We start from the raw sequence: 21,214 nt of genomic DNA on the forward strand, positions 1-21,214 counted from the left end.
CGATGACAATTATGCACAACAGGCGCCAGACATAGGGCGCCAGCGCATAGTCTAGAAAAGGGCAAAATCTCAATTTATATCCAAAAATAAGAAGTGGAACTCCAAGGCGGACCTCTTCCCATTAAACGTGTTCCTTTTCAGTTTACAATGGGATAGGGCAGAAGCCAGCTAACAAAGGGTCCACAACTTTCATACTTGGCAATCTTTTATTGCTTCGACAAGAGTCGAGAGCAAAAAACTGTCAAAATTGTAGTCCAAACATAAGACTATAACATTTACAAAGAAGAATAAAAATAAAAAAGGAGAAAAATGTAAAGTGCAATCTGGTGCAAAAACTAGGTCGCCCTCCTACAATAAGTCACTACTCACCTGTAGGCATTTTGGTGTCAGATCAGAAATGGGGTCTTCTAACAAGGGGCTATCCTTGCATTGTGTCTATACATTCATATCGCTAGGTAGTTCAGCCACAGGTGCTTTATAGTAAAAACGGAGTCAATTTTAACATTCCACGAGGATTTTAGAACAGCTCGACTGTCTTCTCAGCTTTCTTCAGACCAACATAGGCAAATCCCCCTGGAGGAACTCTCCACAAGACAAGCAGAAACCATATGAGTGGTGAAAAGATACCCAACCTGTTTGAGATTGTAAAAGTGAATAGTCAGGCCTCCCCTCCCCCGGCCTATCCCTCCCACCCCTAAGAAAAGCTGCCAGTTCCCAATCCATCTCTCTCGCCCAGCCTAGACATATTTGTAGCTGCCCAGGAACTTTTTCTAAGAGATGAACAATGCGGCACATTGAGCTGTGAGATGCAAGGCTTGAAGGCCTAGCCAATGGTGTTATGTCTGTCAGCCCGGGCCTATGACAACAGCCATTAGGCGACATGCTCACTTTTCAAACCATAATCTCTGTGGAAACCTCTCTCTACCATTGTTCCAGCACAAAGCGACACATGTTAGAAAGGGAAAGGGTTCACTTGATTGTCCTGCCTTTTTCTATTCCACTCAACACTCTAAAAAAGGAATTCTATTTTAATGGCTAAAAAGTGCGCTTTGCCCCTAAAGGTAAAGGAGGCTCATTAACATAATGCAGATTTATAATCGATTAACTCCCTGTGAATTAATAGCTTGGTTTTATTAGAGAGTTAACATCAGTAAAAGCAATTAGGCATCGCACTTAATAGCTGTTTGTGGAAGCAATCAGGGATAATGGCCTGGGGTTTCATTGCCGCCCTTCATGTTTGTAAAGGAGGCACTGACTGCTGGGTCCCTGTGTCCTAAGCAGTGAAGTGCTTTAGGCTGGAATCACACAGGCCGTTTTCAATGCAGTTTTTTTTTTTGCAGTTTTTTTTTCCACCAAAAGCCAAAAGTGAATGTGACAAATATTAAGGAAAATACTTCTATGTCCCCTGTATGTTGGATTCTCTTCTGGCTTTATAAAACTGCATTAAAATATGTGAATATTAATGGAAAAACGGCTATGGATTTTGCTGCACATCCACTGCAAAATCCGCATGAATCCATGACAACCACAGATCAGTGCTGACCCCTGAGGAAGCCATATTTGGAGGGTGATACACATGGGGCAGCTTGTGCTCGACACTCAGTCATTGGTATCTCTTTTATGACTAGATTTAATGTTTCTGGCTCCAGGATGGAGAAATACATTGTCAATATGGTAATAGCTCTTCGGTATTCACTACTATATTTTCTTGCATTGCTATTAAACATTTATTTATTATGTCATCCTGAATGGTGGTTGTACTAGGTATTTATTGAATAAGTTACTATCTATACTAGCTATTGTATATTTTGATTGCATCTTATAATATTTCATTGGTTATGTGTATAGGGAGGTTCATGCAGTTTTTAATTGTTTTTAGTTTCTCTTAATTTAATTTTTTTTCTGTTTTTATTAGGTTTGCCTTTGCTAGCATTTCTTCTGCGGTGTTGCTATCAGTGTGTCAACAGTGGGAGAAGAGGGTTGCATTGAAAATCCAACACAATGGGCAGCACTTTGAACACATTTTATAAGCGGTCATAAACTTGTAAATAACTCATGAAAGAATAAAGTTACATTAAAACCAAGCACACCATTGTTTTTCTTGTGAAATTCTAAATAAGTTTGATGTGTCACATGACCCTCTTCCCTTTGGAAAATATAAAGTTGGATCCAAAATAGCTGACTTCAAAATGGCCACCATGGTCACCACCCATGTTGAAAAGTTTTCCCCCTCTCATATACTAATGTGCCACAAACAGGAAGTTGATATCACCAACCATTCCCATTTTATTTAGGTGTATCCATATAAATGGCCCACCCACCCAGAATAATAACACCAGCCCACAGCTGTCTACTTTCCCTCAGCTGGTTATTAAAAATAAAGGGGACGCCAAGTTATTTTTTTAATTGTAGATTTATTAGCTAAATACATGTATAGTAAACTCCACACTACACTAATTATATATGTCACTGACATTTTTCTATCTATTCTATTCTCTTGAGTCACGTTGTACTTGGATGAAATGTCAGGCTTCCTATGAGATGTGTGCGGAAAAATTGGACGGCGCACGGTCCATGTGGCGTGTGATTTTTTTTTTCTCTCACCCATTGACTTGCATTGGCAAGTCTCACCCGATATAAGCAGCCACTCGCAGCATTCTGCAATTTTTTTCTCAGTCCGATCCGAGCGGAGAAAAAAAAAATCACAGATGAACAGTGAATCGGTGAATAACAATGGTCGGAGTGCAACTCGATTTTTTTATTGGATTGCTCTTGTCGGATTTATACACAGATGAATATGAGCTCCCATGATGAGCTTTTGGTGAGTTTTTGATGTAGATTTTCTGAACAATTTCTGCACCCATTAAGTAAAATAGGTTACTTACAATTTTTTCGAAAATCCACAGCATAAAAAAGTCACCAAAAACTCATTGTGGGAACGTAGCCTTATGCGTGAATTTTCCCCAAAGAATTGGATTAGATGCGCCAAATCTGCAGGTAAAAAAAAACGTGCGTTTTTACTGCATTTCTGTTGCGCTAAAAATGCATGCAAGCCGCAAATTACCGGTATGTTTTGTCAAAGTCAAATACAGAAACAATAAGGCCGGCTTCACACTCAGCGTATGAAAATACGGTCCGTATATTACGGCCGTAATACGCTGAAAAGTCCCAAAAATAGTGGTCCGTAGCTCCTCCGTAGGCAGGGTGTGTCACTGTTTTTTGCGCATGGCATCCTCCGTATGTAATCCGTATGGCAGCCGTAATGCGTGTTTTTATCGCAGGCTTGCAAAACCGACATACGGCTATACAAGGGATCCATGTGTTATAAAAAAAAAAAAAAACATATATACTGTCTATATATATATATATATACAGTGGGGCAAAAAAGTATTTAGTCAGTCGGCAATAGTGCAAGTTCCACCACTTAAAAAGATGAGAGGCGTCTGTAATTTACATCATAGGTAGACCTCAACTATGGGAGACAAACTGAGAAAAAAAAATCCAGAAAATCACATTGTCTGTTTTTTTTATCATTTTATTTGCATATTATGGTGGAAAATAAGTATTTGGTCAGAAACAAACAATCAAGATTTCTGGCTCTCACAGACCTGTAACTTCTTCTTTAAGAGTCTCCTCTTTCCTCCACTCATTACCTGTAGTAATGGCACCTGTTTAAACTTGTTATCAGTATAAAAAGACACCTGTGCACACCCTCAAACAGTCTGACTCCAAACTCCACTATGGTGAAGACCAAAGAGCTGTCAAAGGACACCAGAAACAAAATTGTAGCCCTGCACCAGGCTGGGAAGACTGAATCTGCAATAGCCAACCAGCTTGGAGTGAAGAAATCAACAGTGGGAGCAATAATTAGAAAATGGAAGACATACAAGACCACTGATAATCTCCCTCGATCTGGGGCTCCACGCAAAATCCCACCCCGTGGGGTCAGAATGATCACAAGAACGGTGAGCAAAAATCCCAGAACCACGTGGGGGGACCTAGTGAATGAACTGCAGAGAGCTGGGACCAATGTAACAAGGTCTACCATAAGTAACACACTACGCCACCATGGACTCAGATCCTGCAGTGCCAGACGTGTCCCACTGCTTAAGCCAGTACATGTCCGGGCCCGTCTGAAGTTTGCTAGAGAGCATTTGGATGATCCAGAGGAGTTTTGGGAGAATGTCCTATGGTCTGATGAAACCAAACTGGAACTGTTTGGTAGAAACACAACTTGTCTTGTTTGGAGGAAAAAGAATACTGAGTTGCATCCATCAAACACCATACCTACTGTAAAGCATGGTGGTGGAAACATCATGCTTTGGGGCTGTTTCTCTGCAAAGGGGCCAGGACGACTGATCCGGGTAAATGAAAGAATGAATGGGGCCATGTATCGTGAGATTTTGAGTGCAAACCTCCTTCCATCAGAAAGGGCATTGAAGATGAAACGTGGATGGGTCTTTCAACATGACAATGATCCAAAGCACACCGCCAGGGCAACGAAGGAGTGGCTTCGTAAGAAGCATTTCAAGGTCCTGGAGTGGCCTAGCCAGTCTCCAGATCTCAACCCTATAGAAAACCTTTGGAGGGAGTTGAAAGTCCATGTTGCCAAGCGAAAAGCCAAAAACATCACTGCTCTGGAGGAGATCTGCATGGAGGAATGGGCCAACATACCAACAACAGTGTGTGGCAACCTTGTGAAGACTTACAGAAAACGTTTGACCTCTGTCATTGCCAACAAAGGATATATTACAAAGTATTGAGATGAAATTTTGTTTCTGACCAAATACTTATTTCCCACCATAATATGCAAATAAAATGTTAAAAAAACAGACAATGTGATTTTCTGGATTTTTTTTTCTCAGTTTGTCTCCCATAGTTGAGGTCTACCTATGATGTAAATTACAGACGCCTCTCATCTTTTTAAGTGGTGGAACTTGCACTATTGCTGACTGACTAAATACTTTTTTGCCCCACTGTATATATATATATATATATATATATATATATATAATGTCAGTAGACACATATATGTATACTAGATTGTGGCCCGATTCTAACGCATCGGGTATTCTAGAATATGCATGTCCCCGTAGTATATGGACAATGATGATTCCAGAATTCGCGGCAGACTGTGCCCATCACTGATTGGTCGAGGCAACCTGTATGACATCATCGTCGCCATGGCAACCATTATGATATCTACGTCGAAACCGTGCCCATCGCTGAATCAGAAACGTGAGATGTCTACGTCCTTTATGACATCATCGTCGCTGTGCCCGTTGCTGATTGGTCGAGGCCTGGCGGCCTCGACCAATCAGAGACGCGGGATTTCTACGTCGATGCTGTGCCGGTCTCTGATTGGTCGAGGCCTGGCGGCCTCGACCAATCAGAGACGCGGGATTTCTAGGACAGACAGACAGACAGACAGACAGACAGACGGAAAAACCCTTAGACAATTATATATATAGATATATTAATATTTCATCCAGCTCGATATAGCAGAAAGCCGATAATTCAATTACCGGCTTTTGCTTTCTCCTTCCTAAAACCCGACATGATATGAGACCTGGTTTACATACAGTAAACCATCTCATATCCCCATTTTTTTTTTGCATATTCCACACTACTAATGTTAGTAGTGTGTCTATGCAAAATTTGGCCGTTCTAGTTAGTAAATTAAGGGGTTAAATGGCGGAAAAAATTGGCGTGGGCTCCCGCACAATTTTCTCCACCAGAGTGGTAAAGCCAGTGACTGAGGACAGATATTAATAGCCTGGAGAGGGTCCACGGTTATTGGGCCCCCCCCTGGCTAAAAACATCTGCCCCCAGCCACCCCAGAAAAGGCACATCTGGAAGATGCGCCTATTCTGGCACTTGGCCACTCTCTTCCCATTCCCGTGTAGCGGTGGGATATGGGGTAATGAAGGGTTAATGCCACCTTGCTATTGTAAGGTGACATTAAGCCAAATTAATAATGGAGAGGCGTCAATTATGACACCTATCCATTATTAATCCAATACTAGTAAAGGGTTAAAAAAAAAAAAAAACACACACATTATTAAAAAATAATTTAATGAAAAAAACACAAAGGTTGTTGTATTAATTTATTTTACTCTCAATCCACTCACTGAAGACCCTCGATCTGTAAATAAAAAAAATAAATAAACCAAGAATATACATACCTTCCGAGGATCTGTAAGGTCCAACGATGTAAATCCATCTGAAGGGGTTAAAATATTTTGCAGGCAGGAGTTCTGTTAATGCAGCGCTACTCCTGCCTGCAAAACCCCAGCGAATGAAGGTAAAGTAGGTCAATGACCTATATTTAGCGTCATTTGCAGTGAGGCGCCCTCTGCTGGCTGTTCCTAGATCGTGGGAACTTTCCTAGAAAGCTCCCTGGCTCGAGTTCATATGAGGACAACCAGCAGAGGGCGCCCTCTTTTATTGTTAAATCTATCTAAAAACTGGTGCACACAAAACCATCACCAAAAGAAAAATAATATTTAATAGAAAAGACCTTAGGGGGTGCCTGACCTTAATGGCCTAGCACTCTTTTGCACCCTGCCTTCCAGTGGAGGTTGGCACCCTTGATCCTGCGCACTGGCGCCCAAGCTCACCGTTGGCTATCCCTTCTACTCTTATAGTCCCTATAGGGAATGGGTGGAAAAACAGGAGCGTTATAACAATGTGGTTGATTAAATTAGGGTGTTATGATCCACGGGATATGAGTAAGCCTTCATTGTGACCCTGACTCACAGCGGGGGTTGGCACCATAAATTATTCACGATATGTGGTGCCCCCACTCCTCGCCGGCTGTCCCAATGCTGACCCTAATAAAACAGCATTCAAAGGGACTATCAAAAAAGTGCTTGAGTGCTAAAAAAATGTAGCCAAAAATAGTGGCCAGAGAAATGGGCTTATGGTTGTTAATATATTCAAAGTGCAATAGTATTAACAAACTATTCTCTTATAAAACAGTAATATTATTAAATATCATGGTAAATCACACAAAAATCCATAATGAGGATGAAAAAAATTTGGCCCTTGTTAAAAAGTGGTCCCAACCCGAGAGAATCCAATGATCAATATCAAAAATCAACCATGCCCCAAAGGGTCCAATGTACCACACAACATGTATATACGATAGAACTCAACGCGTTTCCCCTCTACACAAGGTTCATCAGGAGTAAATACACACCTTGTTAATGACTGCTGCTTAGCTTAGGTGGTATCAGATGTCCTTAGGGTCACAAGCACATAGGGTAGGTACCCTCAAGATAACGTGCCCAGGGTAAAGTGCCCAGACCACTCAAAATATAGACTCCGCTGGTAGGCAGGGTGCAAAAGAGTGCTAGGCACCCCCTATGGTCTTTTCTATTAAATATTATTTTTCTTTTGGTGATGGTTTTGTGTGCACCAGTTTTTAGATAATTATTGAACATGTAACTGTTTTCTCTGGTGCAGATCTACCAGTTCTCTAAATGCTGAGCTCCGCATAAACCCGTTGGTTGGCAGCTCTTCTGTACACCGGGCATAGGCAGAAAATTGATAATCAATTTTGTGGATGGGGTTATACAGAGCTCATGAATAGGAAGGACTACATAGCAGCAGGTTTACTAGTCCTTTTGCACATAGCACAAGAGGATATGGGAAGTACACTTTCCCTTTAAGTAAGTCATTAACCAAAGCAGATCAACTGCCTGGCAGGAAAAAGAAAACACGTACAATAAATAAGTAGAAAAAATGATTAAAAAAGTTGTCCATGTGGAGTTGGATTTGCAATCGGGGTAATTGAAATATTTATCTAAGTGATAATATTATTTGGTTAAAGACGTCCCAAGGTCGAGCTTCACTTTATTGTAAAATGATGGAATGTTGCAGCACCGTTACTACACTACTTTCTTATATTGTAACCCACCGCAAAAGAAGCTTATGCCGCACTGAGCCAGCTCTTCGACCATATGGTGCCTTCCATTACACTGCAAGAATGTTTTGCCTTATGTCATTTAGCTGAATAAGCCTTATATAAACATACTGGAAAGGTGAGCGGTGGAGGCGGCCTTCATTTGGTGGCAGCACTCGGAGCACATGCTCTATGTCACATACCCGCTACCCCACCTTTTAAGTACACCACTCACAAGTAGCACTTCTTATACTTGTCATCTGAAAGCATGACTAAAATAACATAGGATGAGTGTGAATGTGTGTTTCTTAGCACTTCTCATTGAGAACAGGTTATGACTAGAAATCACCCATGTTCCACTGATGGAGCATAAGGAATGTGTCACAGTTAGGGTGGACAACTAGGCTTTTTTAGACTGTCCATAAATCTGGGCATGCTCTTCAGGTATGGTGGGACCAGCAGATGGACAATGAGACATCTGAGGCAAGGTTAAGACACACAGTTCTATCCTCTGAACTCTGTGTCTGGGTTTTGGCTGGAATCCCCAATGAACAAGATTCTGACAGTAGCCCTGATGGAGCCATTGACTATTACGAGACTGATAATCATCTTGGACACCGTCTATCATTCTACTTTGGTAGTTATCATCTTTTTCAGATGTACAAAAAAAAATATTGAGACCCGTAGAAGGGCGGAAGCGCGAAACGGCCGTCGTCTTTTGTCCACATTCTCCCCAAGTGTGCCTGCACATGTTCTGAATAAAGGACTATCGCACAAGAGACCGGTGAGTGCATTTCTGTTTTTTCTTTTTCTTGGAAAAAAAAATATTTTTCTGCATGTCTGAAAAACAATCACTGTTTGAATGAAGGCCAGTGTCCGAAGTGACTCAAAACAGTGACCGGTTCTGTCGGGGTTTTCGTCAGAATTATGTCTTCTAATGGCTTTTGTGGAATATATCAACAATACAGACAAAACCAAAACCTGGCTTTGACCTAGTGTAGGAAGGAAATACTTTATCAAGGTAATGTAAGATGATTGGAGTCATCTTCCTGTGGGATGCCCCTTCTGCTCTAAAAGAGATCTTCCTGTCTGCATCTATTGTATCAAATGACAAGACTTCCTGTCTTAGCGGCATCACAGTCTTGTCATCTAATAGACCATTGTGATTGCACTGAAGCAACAGAAGGCTCCAGACCAGAAGAAGTGACAGAATATGACGCCTTGTCATGGACCAAGATGGGAGGGTGTGATCTAAAACATGGATTGAAAATAAGTAAAATTAACCATCTCCATAGAGCTAATGGTTCTGTTAGATTGGTAAATTGGAGGTTTTAGTTGGGAATATTAGCTTTAAAGTCACCACACATAAGGCACTAATAACATTAAAGCCACACAACTTAAATGTATGTAAAATTTTTATCAGATCTCTCATAATACTGTAATTTCCCTATAAAATGATCCCCTGCTTTTTATTTGTCGAAGACAATGAAAAAATGTTATTAGCATTTTACTTTTGCTTTCAATTATGTGAACGATCAATGTGAGAGCTGTATAGTTTCTGCCAGAAGTAGGATTGAATCCTAGTAGTGGGATGCAGGGAAGATCCTCCAGATCTAAAGCCTCCCTGCTTCCTTTTTTTATGAAATATGGAAGACACTATGGCTCTCCCAAATATTTGTGAGAAATGTATCGCCCATGGTGAAGATTTTTCTAATCTCTTAGAGTTGTGATTGTCCATGTGTTAGTATCCAAGTACTCCTCTACAAATAACTATTATACTATCATTGTAATAGTGTCATAAGAGCTCTTAAAAGCCACTATATGATCAGGTAAGGACCTGTTTTTCTTGTTTAGGTTGACTGCACCCTTTCTCCTCTGTTGGTTTGTTCAACTCAACTTGACATCATTATTAGTTGGGTAAGGATATATTCACCTGCTTCTATCACAATGTATGCCCCCTTGTCTTGTCATAGAGGTTTCTAGCCTGTAACAATGAATCTATAGCTTTACAAGATGGAACTGTTTTTTTATTCATTAAATATGTGTGTATAAATGCATGTAATGTAGTGTGAGGATATTTATTTACTCACCTACCCCTGCTCTCTCCGGTGTCCAGCGCCGTTCTTCTCCTCTTCTCAGTGACGTCTGGACAATGGAGAGAGCAGCGGGTGATTATACAACCACTTTTTGCAGTTTTTTCATTGTATTAGAAATGTATAGTATTTTAGTGTCCTGGAAAATGATGTTGAGATGCCCTCATGCTTTTCTGCTCCATATATTATGGCTTTTTTGTTGCAACCAACTTTCACTTTAGAATTAATAATGATGGCAGCAAATGCTAATTATATGCTGAGGTATACAGCAATGTTCGGCTATGATATTATTTGGGTTATCAGCTAGTACGCTGTTGCAGCCCGTCATTGGTTAAATAGTCCATGTGTAGAAGCCAAGCATGGTGCTACACTGCTCTTGATAAAGAAGGAACTCAGGCTACAAAAACAAGCTGATATTGTGACATTTGTGGGAGTGATACAACTGAAAAAAGAACACTGTCTAAGGCCACATTCACATGTTGAGTATTTGGTGAGTTTTTGGCCTCAGTATCTGTAAGCCAAAACCAGGAGAGGCACAATCAGAGGAAAAGTATAATAGAAACACGTCACCACTTCTGTATTTATCCTGGTTTTGGCTTCCAAATCCTGAAGTAAAAAAACTTACGAAAATGCTCAACGCGTGCACGTGGCCTAACAAAGATGCACAACCCATTAAGCACCAAGTCCTGATGGTGAAATTGCCAGGCAGGGTAGACGTTTCCAACTTGTCTAATGGGTTAGGAGCTACATTTTTGAGTGCCACAAAGGTTAGAGTTAGTAGAAGAGGTCCAGCCAAGACATGAGATGTCAGATACAGTTGAGAGAGAGAGAGAGAGTGAATAGTACCACAGGGAGTGACAACAATTTGCTATGCGTATAGTGGTCACAATTGCATTATTGATGGCCGGTGGGATTGAAGGAAAATTATTCTGCACAGTAAGCCTAAGACCCCTAAACTGTCACTATAGTCCTACATAAGGCCTACATAGGTTTGCACCTTGTAACAATCAAGAGTGTAGCTCCAATGAGTTGAAAGCATAAGTGTGTACAGCAGCTTTTGCAACCATAAAGATCTGTGCTCTTTGTAATTGACAAGCTTGTGCCTCGTGTTAACTTCTACGCTCTTCCTTCACTACTCTGCTTTAAGTGTTCGTTTTCAGTATCTACATGCATAAGAGAATCACCCACTACCCATCTTGCTTACTAAAAGCCTCCACGGAGGATACATATATAGAAGCCTCTGAATATCTTGTCGGTGGATAAACAAGTACAACAACAATTCTACTTCAAGTCTTTTAAAATATGCTGTCAGAGACTATGTTGCTGTTGTAAAACATATGGCACATAGAGCGCTACAGTTGTTCCATCAATTACCGTAATAGTATTTTGTATATGCAGACCCATAATGACCAAGATCATTAGGTACATATACAGTACAAGCCAGGAAAGGACACCTGAAGGGATAAAAGGACTCAAGTCTTGTACATTCATTATCATGGGAAAGGCAGCTTAAAAAATGTGAAGAACTTAACACCCTTTTGGCAGCAAGGCAGTTGGCCTATATAAACAGATCTACCAGAAGGCTGGCCATTGTGCAAACTGATGAGTCTAACAGCTGAGATATTGGGTACAATGTAAATACATATGTCGGAGTATAAACCATATACTAAACTAAAAAAAATGCAATTAAGGTGCATGAATGATGTTTTAGGGAGCAATGTATAATCTTTTTCACTTTTTCTTTAATTTTGTTACATTACTTATTTTAAGGCCCTATGCATATTAAAATAAAGACATCCGAAATCGCCGATAGTGACTGGTTCAAAAGACGGTCATATGTGTATGGGCGGTGCCAATAACTGATGGTCAGGGGACATGTCTGTGATGGCGGTGGGTGTGGACTCATTGCAACACTGACCGGGCTTACCCTGGAGGGGTGTAGCTAAGTAGCTACCTGGTCCTCACTAGAGCCTCTGATGGTGAGGTTAGGCTTTGACCGTTACGGTAATCACCAGGTGCCACTACAGGGCAGTACCCAGATCTGAAGAAGCTGACCGAAAGGTCAGAGGCACAGATGCGAAGCACAGAGGGCGTAACCAGAGACAAGGTTAGGAAGTCCAAGGTTGGAGTGGGCAGCACAGGTTCAGAATACGAAGCTTCTGTTAGGGGCGGTGAGGACAGGCAAAACGAGTACACAAGCCAGGTTAGTAACGGGAGAGTCAAAACAGGAATGCTCTAAGATCGAATACTAGGAAGGAACTGCAGCTAGGGACCTCCGTTCAGGCAAGGTGTAGATGGAGGAGTTGCCTAATCCCCTGCTGGCGCTGGATTGGCCAGGGAAGCAAAAAACTGCAGGACACAGCAGAGTTAAATTTCTGCAGTGTCTGGCTGCGCTGTACCTCCCTATAGCCAGGTATAGAGAGAAGGAAGAAGTAGCAGTGCTGAGAATACTCCCAGAGGCAGCTCAGTTGAACGGCCTGTTATGAGGAGGAGCAGAGTGGAGAAAGCATTGAGTAGGAGGGAGCTGAGAAAGCTGTGTATTACCGGAGTGACAATGTTGGTCACGCATGTCCGATTTTGCACTTTAATACTACTACCCACACAAACATTAAAGGGAATCTGACAGCAGTTATTTCCTATGTAATTAACACTTTAATACTACTACCCACACAAACATTAAAGGGAATCTGTCAGCAGTTATTTCCTATGTACGGTAATTAGATCAGCAATGATGTAGGGTCCAGAGACCCTGATACCAGTGATGCATCACTTAGTAGACTGCTCGTTGGGCCACATGCACACGTTGAGTATTTGGTGAGTTTTTTACCTCAGTATTTATAAGACAAGACCAGGAGTGGAACAATGAGAGGAAAATTATAATAGAAACATATGCACCACTTCTGGTTTTGGCTTATAAATACTGAGAGAGAAAAACTCACCAAATACTCCCCGTGTTCATGTGGCCTTGTAGTTTAAATAAAATCAGTGTTTTATCAGAAGGAAATTTTCACTACCGGGATAATTGTCTTGTGAAATGTAGTCCTCCTGATCCCTATAACTTTGCTCCATTACTAATTGGTAGCTTTCTGCCTATACACAGCGTAAACAGAAAGCTGAAAAATCTGTAATGTGGGAGGAGTTATGCATGGCTCAGCATTCAGAGAACTGCTAGATCTGTAGCAGAGAAAACAGGGATTTTATGAAAACTTCACCAAGCAGCCCAGTAAGCGATACATTGCTGGAATCAGGACATTATGCTGCTCTCGGATTACATAGCAAAAACTTGGAGACAGATCCCTTTTAGCTAAGTAAGAGATGCTTTATGAAGCATCTTAACATAAGGCATGTGGTTGATAATTTGGGGTTAAACCTGGGCAATAACAATGAAAGGTAATAAAACCCTAAAAGTATAATACGATAGCTTTGGACGATAGATATAATATTTCTATTACGAGTATTGTTAAAAATGCACTGCAATGAATGAAGTAAGATGAAAATGGAGGAGTCTGCGGCACTGCACTGTGCCTTCCAGCATTCACCTTATTGGTTAATATAATGAAATGCTCTACTTAGTAAATTACATTTCCTGTAAAGGCACTCTGCTTGAGTAAGATCTGAAGTAATTGTCTATTCAGGGAGACAGGGCAAGCAATCAGTGATCACAGTGGGAGGTTTATAGTATCACTGCAGGCGCCTGTCATTGCCACTTTATGCATCATAAAAGCAAAACAAAAACAGTTTGTTACAACTCGTGCTTGCTTCTTATTATTGATCATCAGAAACCCAGAAGAAAAAGTATAAAAGAGGCCATGGATGAAAAGATTAGTTACTTAAAGGGAACCTGTCACCCCGTTTTTTGAGATTGAGATATAAATACTGTTAAATAGGGCCTGCGCTGTGCGTTACTATAGTGTATGTAGTGTACCCTGATTCCCCATGTATGCCGAGAAATACATTACCAAAGTCGGCGTTTTCGCCTGTCAATCAGGCTGGTCTGGTCAGGTGGGCGTGTTCACAGCGTTCTTTTCTTCCCCAGGTTTCCGTTGGTGGCGTAGTGGTGTGCGTATGTCCAAGGTCCGGATTCCCTGTGCCCACGTGAAGACACAGCGCGCGATCTGCGCTGTCATTCCTTTCATCGGTGCGGGCGGCCATCTTCCTGGGGCCGCGCGTGCGCAGATGTAGTGCTCTGCTGCACGGGGCTTCAGGAAAATGGCCGCGGGATGCCGCGCGTGCGCAGAAGAGATCGCGGCGGCCATTTTCCCAAAGCCGAGTTTGCATCTCGGCTTTGGGAAAATGGCCGCCGCGATCTCTTCTGCGCACGCGCGGCATCCCGCGGCCATTTTCCTGAAGCCCCGTGCAGCAGAGCACTACATCTGCGCACGCGCGGCCCCAGGAAGATGGCCGCCCGCACCGATGAAAGGAATGACAGCGCAGATCGCGCGCTGTGTCTTCACGTGGGCACAGGGAATCCGGACCTTGGACATGCGCACACCACTACGCCACCAACGGAAACCTGGGGAAGAAAAGAACGCTGTGAACACGCCCACCTGACCAGACCAGCCTGATTGACAGGCGAAAACGCCGACTTTGGTAATGTATTTCTCGGCATACATGGGGAATCAGGGTACACTACATACACCATAGTAACGCACAGCACAGGCCCTATTTAACAGTATTTATATCTCAATCTCAAAAAACGGGGTGACAGGTTCTCTTTAAAAAGAACTAATAAAAAAGGCATGCGAGGAGGTATAAATAGCTGGCCTTAAATATTTCTAGCAGACAAAAATAAATCCCATTGCTATGAAGACAAGGCAGACAGCAGAGGGTTAATGTGCACAAATGGTATATAGACCACGTGTTAATACACATCTTGCACTGTGCACGGTCATAAACTGAAATCGAGATTTTCATTATCATTTTGGCTATTTTCTGGTCTAGCGTATGGTAGGACCATAACTGGCCCACCAACTAAGGCTACGTTCAGATTTGCGTTGTGCGCCGCTGCGTCGGCGACGCAACGCACAACGCAAATAAAAACGCACCAAAATGCACGCAAAAACGCTGCGTTTTGCGACGCATGCGTCCTTTTTTGCCGAAATTTGGACGCAAGAAAAATGCAACTTGTTGCATTTTCTGCGCCCAACGCTTGCGGCAAAAAAACCGCATGCGTTGCACAACGCAGCACAACGCATGTCCATGCGCCCCCCATGTTAAATATAGGGGCACATGACGCATGCGTTGCCGCAGCGTTTCCCGACGCAGCGTCGGGAAACACTAATGTGAACGTTGCCTAATTCTCTCCCACATTTTAGCAAGAGTGATGTAACATATAAATTCACAAAACACTTTTTTAATAACAAAAAAACCCACAGAAATATATTAATATATAGCATAAATGATTCCCCCAATAGTTTTGAGGCTTTAAGTGTTGTTAAGGGATTGTCCACGACTGGGTAATCCCCAAATCTATCCTCATCTCCCAGATCAGCACTTCTCCTCTGCGCTCAGCCCTATTTCAACTCTTGGTCTCCTGACAAACAATATCTTGTGCCCGCTGCAGCCAATCACCTGTTGATGATTGACTGCAGCCTTCATATTTCCGTCCATGAGGAAAAAACACTAGAGTGAAATATCCCTTTAATCCTGTTGACGTTTTCTTTTGTAAGTTAATTTATATTTTTTGACAGAAAGCTTTAAGCTGAATATTCCGTATGATAATAAAAGTAATTTACTGCTAAAATCAATATGTTATTCTGCTTTGGAATATTTTGCATGTTAAAGATTTTGGTTGTTTCATCATCAAAGCTGTCAATCACACTAGGAAGTCAGTCCCACCATTATACAACTGTTGACATAGTTCAGTACTAAATAGGAATTATTTTATTTCGCATGCGTTTTCATTTACCTACTGTATAATTGTATATCATATCGCAAAAGTTACACCTTCAATAACAAATGGTCAAAGGCAGACCTGGGCAAAGTGCGGCCCGCGGGCCACATCTGGGCTTCTGGCTGCCTCAGTCTGGCTCGTGGACCGAGACAGCTGTGGGGCTAAAAACCTGAGGTCCGCACCGTGCCCGCCCGCTCGCTCGCTGTTTCCCACAGTCAGCATTGAACAAACACAACAAGGCAGCCTATGGTATGATATACTAATAATGATTAATATAAAAAAATTATATATATATATATATATATATATATATATATATATATATGTGAGCAATAATTCTAATACCATACCGATCCTTCAGACGGAACCTGAAAACCTATCTCTTCAGGAAAGCCATTCTGCCGCCTCACCAACTGCCCGAGCTGCCGCCACATCACCGACCACCCGAGCTGCCACCATGTCACCGACCACCTGAGCTGCCGCCACGTCACCGACCACCCGAGCTGCCGCCACGTCACCGACCACCCGAGCTGCCGCCACGACCACCCGAGCTGCTGCCACGACCACCCGAGCTGCCGCCTCACCACCACCAGTGCTGCAGCACACCAACCTCCTGTCTCTTCCCCACTATCCTGAAGAATGTATGTCCACAAGGACAGGGTCCTCTCCCCTCTGTACCAGTCTGTCATTGTAAATTTGTTTACTGTTAACGATATCTATAACCCTGCATGTAACCCCTTTTCACATGTACAGCACCATGGAATTAATGGGGCTATATAAATAAATAAATAATAATAATAATAATAATAATAATAATAATAATACCATATAGTCACCGTGATGTGCAACCAAATAACTGGAAACCACTCCAGGGGATAAGTGAAAAACCAAGCTCCGAATTAGATACGACCAGGAACAGACAAAGCAGAAAATAATAAGGAAAATATATATTTTATTTCATCTCATATTATTAATGACAATAGAGCAAAAAATAAATAAAAAAATTGGGCACGTATCCGAATTATAACAAGAGAATATATTTAATTAACCATATATAAAATATTTATATATGTATATATATATATATATATAAGGATCAATGTATCCTATGGCAGACAAGGTACAGTATAGAGGGTGTATAATTTATCTCATATCCCACCATATTTGTAGCTTCATAGACTCACAAATAAATGACACACACATCTATATGTGAAATAACCAAATCCAAAGTTATGTATAGCCAAGTGGCTACAAAGCTAGTGCAAGTGTTTGCAAAAAAGTATATATATAAATTAGAGGGTAAAATGAAAAGGGAACTCCAAATACTAAAGTATACCCATGTACAAATGCATACTAAGTGAGAAAAGTGCTATAAAAGTGACATGTGCATGATGCATAAAAGGATTATAAAAACGGCGGATAAGACTATACCTTTCAATATTGCCCAGTCCGGATACTGTGCACCCCGACGCGCGTTTTGGACTGAAAATTCCCTCGTCAGCGTGTGAAACAGCAGGCGCAATGACGTGTGTACTGCCGGAGAGTCAGCGCATCGGAGACAGCAACAGAAGCAGAAGCATGGCACCTGGGAATGGTACCGAGGTGAGTATGTGGTGTTTTTTTTTTCATGTGTATGAACATGGGGATTCTATGGGGTGAACATGGGGATTCTATGGGGGCGAACATGGGGATTCTATGGGGGCGAACATGGGGATTCTATGGGGTGGACAATGGGATTCTATGGGGGTGAACATGGGGATTCTATTGGGTGAACATGGGGATTCTATTGGGGTGACATGCAGCACATGGGGAGGCTATGGGGGTGACATGGTGCACATGGGCAGGCTATGGGGATGACATGCTGCACATGAGGAGGCTATGGGGGTGACATGCTGCACATGGGGAGGCTCTGGGGGTGACATGCTGCACATGGGGAGGCTATGGGGGTGACATGCTGCACATGAGGAGGCTATGGGGGTGACATGCTGGTCATGGGGAGGCTATGGGGGTGACATGCTGCATATGGGGAGGCTCTGCGGGTGTCATGCTGCACACAGGGAGGCTAGGAGGTGTCATGCTGCACATGGGGAGGCTATGGGTGTGTCATACTGCATACAGGGAGGCTATGGTGGTATGGTACACATGGGGAGGATATGGGGGTGACATGCTGCACATGGGGAGGCTATGGGGGTGACATGCTGCACATGGGGAGGCTATGGGGGTGACATGGTGCACATGGGCAGGCTATGGGGATGACATGCTGCACATGAGGAGGCTATGGGGGTGACATGCTGCACATGGGGAGGCTCTGGGGGTGACATACTGCATATGGGGAGGCTCTGCGGGTGTCATGCTGCACACAGGGAAGCTATGAGGTGTCATGCTGCACATGGGGAGGCTATGGGTGTGTCATACTGCATACAGGGAGGCTATGGTGGTATGGTACACATGGGGAGGATATGGGGGTGACATGCTGCACATGGGGAGGCTATGGGGGTGACATGCTGCACATGGGGAGGCTATGGGGGTGTCATGCTGCACACGGGGAGGCTATGAGGTGTCACGCTGCACATGGTGAGGCTATGGGAAGGCTGTAAAATGTCATACAATATATGGGGAGGCTGTGTGGGGCTCAATCAGTATATGGGGAGGCTGTGGGGGCCTCACGCAGTATATGGGAGGCTGTGTGGGGCCTCAGTCAGTGTGTGGAGAGACTGTGGGGCTCATGCTATATATAAGAAGGCTGTGTGGGGCTCATGCAGTTCATGGGGAGGCTGTGTGGGGCCACATGCAGTATATGGGGAAACTGGGGCTCATGCAGTACATGAGGAGGCTGTGTGGGGCTCATGCTGTACATGGGGAGGCGTTGTGGGGCTCATGTTGTACATGGGGAGGCTTTGTGGGGCTAATGCTGTACATGGGGAGGCTGTGTAGGGTTCATGCTGTACATGGGGAGGCTTGTGGGGCTTATGCTGTAAATGGGGAGGCTGTGTGCTGCTCATGCTGTATATAGGGAGGCTGTGTGGGGCTCATGCTGTATATAGGGAGGCTGTGTGGGGCTCATGCAGTTTATATAGGGAGGCTGTGTGGGGCCCACACTGTACATGGGGAGGCTGTGTGGGGCTCATGCTGTACATGGGAAGGCTGTGTAGGGTTCATGCTGTATATGGGGAGGCTTGTGGGGCTTATGCTGTAAATGGGGAGGCTGTGTGCTGCTCATGCTGTATATAGGGAGGCTGTGTGGGGCTCATGCTGTATATAGGGAGGCTGTGTGGGGCTCATGCAGTATATGGGGAGGCTGTGTGGGGCCCACACTGTACATGGGGAGGCTGTGTGGGGCTCATGCTGTACATGGGAAGGCTTTGTAGGGGCTCATGCTGTACATGGGGAGGCTGTGTGGGGCTCATGCTGTACATGTGAAGGCTGTGTGGGGCTCATGCTGTCCATGGGAAGGCTGTGTGGGGCTCATGCTGTTCATGGGGAGGCTGTGTGGGGCTCATGTCGTATATATAGTAGGCTGGGTGAGGCTCATGCTGTATATAAGGGGCTGTGGGGGGGTTCACAGATATACAGGGGGTGTCAGCATACTTAATTATGCTCAATATTAAGTGATACAATTAATATTAATAAATTAATATTGAGTAGAATTAATTTCACGCTATTAGTTTGGGCCTCCACAACAGTCATGGTCTCTCATGTAGCCGCTCGGGAAAATTAATTGCCCACCCCTGGTCAGCATAAAAGAGCTTGCTTCTTCAAATAAAACATTTGTTATTTACTTTTCTCAATAGCCAGTGCCAAATTTTGATATAAGAGTGCAAATTAAAAGTGCAACAGGGGGTCGTGACGAAACTGCAGAGACGGTGAAACGCGCGTTGAGGTGCGGTTACAGAACTTTATCCTACTCATCATGGTCACAGGTAATGGATCCTAGGATCTATTGATATTACTCCACATTGGTAAAGTGTGTTAGCTCACTGTGGCTATTAGATCACTGCAACTATACATATTTTTGCACATATAGCTGTGACTGTGTGGCCTCATATCCACCTATGAACATCTATATCAGCAACAACATTAAGCATATTAACTAGTTATTGATAAGGACTACTGTATAACCTTTTTATTATGATTTTATACTGATATCCAAGATCATGGTGCTATTTGAGAATTTATTTCAGTAGGATATAATGGTCTGATCTCTTAGTATTTCTGTCACTGCCTGCATGTTCCATGTATGACAAAGAGTACCAGGCTTGTCATTTTTACATCGTATTTTGTATATTAAGTTTCATTAGCATTATGTAATAAAATGTTGCATATTTTAATAAAGACATTACATATTCGTCATTCTATGTTGTGATGATTCAATAATGAGCAATTGTGGTCATCAACACTACTTTGTTAACACCAGACATGTGGTGTTAACAAAGTTTTTGTTACAAATATATGACATCTTGGCACTTGAAGGGATAAAGTAACGCAAAGAAAATATCCAATGAATCCAGATAAACAATCCAGAGTAATGAACAACACCATTCAACCAGCGGTGCATGTTGCACCAACCACAGAGCTATACTTTTTTTAATATGCATCTTCCCCAGCAAGCCGTTCCATTCTGATGAAGGTCCAGACATAGGATTGAAACATTAATCTTACTAATACTCTGTATTGGATTGCATAAATAAATATTTTCTATTTTCTTTGCTTCACTTTATCTCTTTGATCGCCGAGTTTTCATATCTTTATCAACATGGATTGGAACCCTCATGCACCAGTTCATCTTCATGGAGGGAGGTATATTACCATTTATTAACTAAGCTGGTTACGTTTGTTGTAAATTCAAACATAAAACCATGGTGCACCAAAATGTTTCCCCAATATATTGGCACCTTCAGGGGCACATAACTTCCAAACTCTCAGGAGCTGCAAAACCTTTTTAGTCCTTCTATAACCATGTCATCAGAAAGAGATCTATTCAACAGGCACATTACCCAACACAAGTCTATATGCCTCTACACTTTTTCTTACGTGCTGGTAAAACTACAAATGTGCCAGATAGATGCAATGACATTTATGCTTATAGTCACAGACTCAAAAGACCAGTCTACTGTAATGGCTCAAAGACTCAGTCTTTTCAATATCTGGATAAAACTTGGTTATACACCTAGATTGTGCGTTTGTTCAATCCTCCAAAAAGTAGGCTCTATGATAGAGGGGCTCACTCGGTTGTGCAAGGAGGTAGACAAGGGTACACTGTGGCTTTAAGAACTTCCTTTGGTTTATTATAGGCAGCATAAACCAAGGTGTAGTAAAGAAAAT

At 42.7% G+C, this 21,214-nt stretch overlaps 1 protein-coding gene across 4 annotated transcripts in view; it reads right to left on the reverse strand.

Annotated features, from left to right (window-relative positions):
• PLEKHG1 (pleckstrin homology and RhoGEF domain containing G1) overlaps positions 1-21,214 on the reverse strand; it is a 362,060-nt gene that overhangs the window by 190,669 nt on the left and 150,177 nt on the right. Inside the window, exon 1 of one of the 4 annotated variants that reach the window (XM_069769143.1) lies at positions 370-454. The exons of the other annotated variants lie outside the window; for them this stretch is intronic. Within the exon in view, the coding sequence (XP_069625244.1) occupies positions 370-379 (10 nt within the window). The 5' untranslated portion in view covers positions 380-454. Of the gene's footprint in view, positions 1-369; positions 455-21,214 lie in introns of those variants that run through there. 4 annotated transcript variants of the gene reach the window in all.

Source organism: Ranitomeya imitator, chromosome 5 (assembly GCF_032444005.1).
Source record: "Ranitomeya imitator isolate aRanImi1 chromosome 5, aRanImi1.pri, whole genome shotgun sequence".
Classification (NCBI taxonomy): Eukaryota; Metazoa; Chordata; class Amphibia; order Anura; family Dendrobatidae; genus Ranitomeya; species Ranitomeya imitator.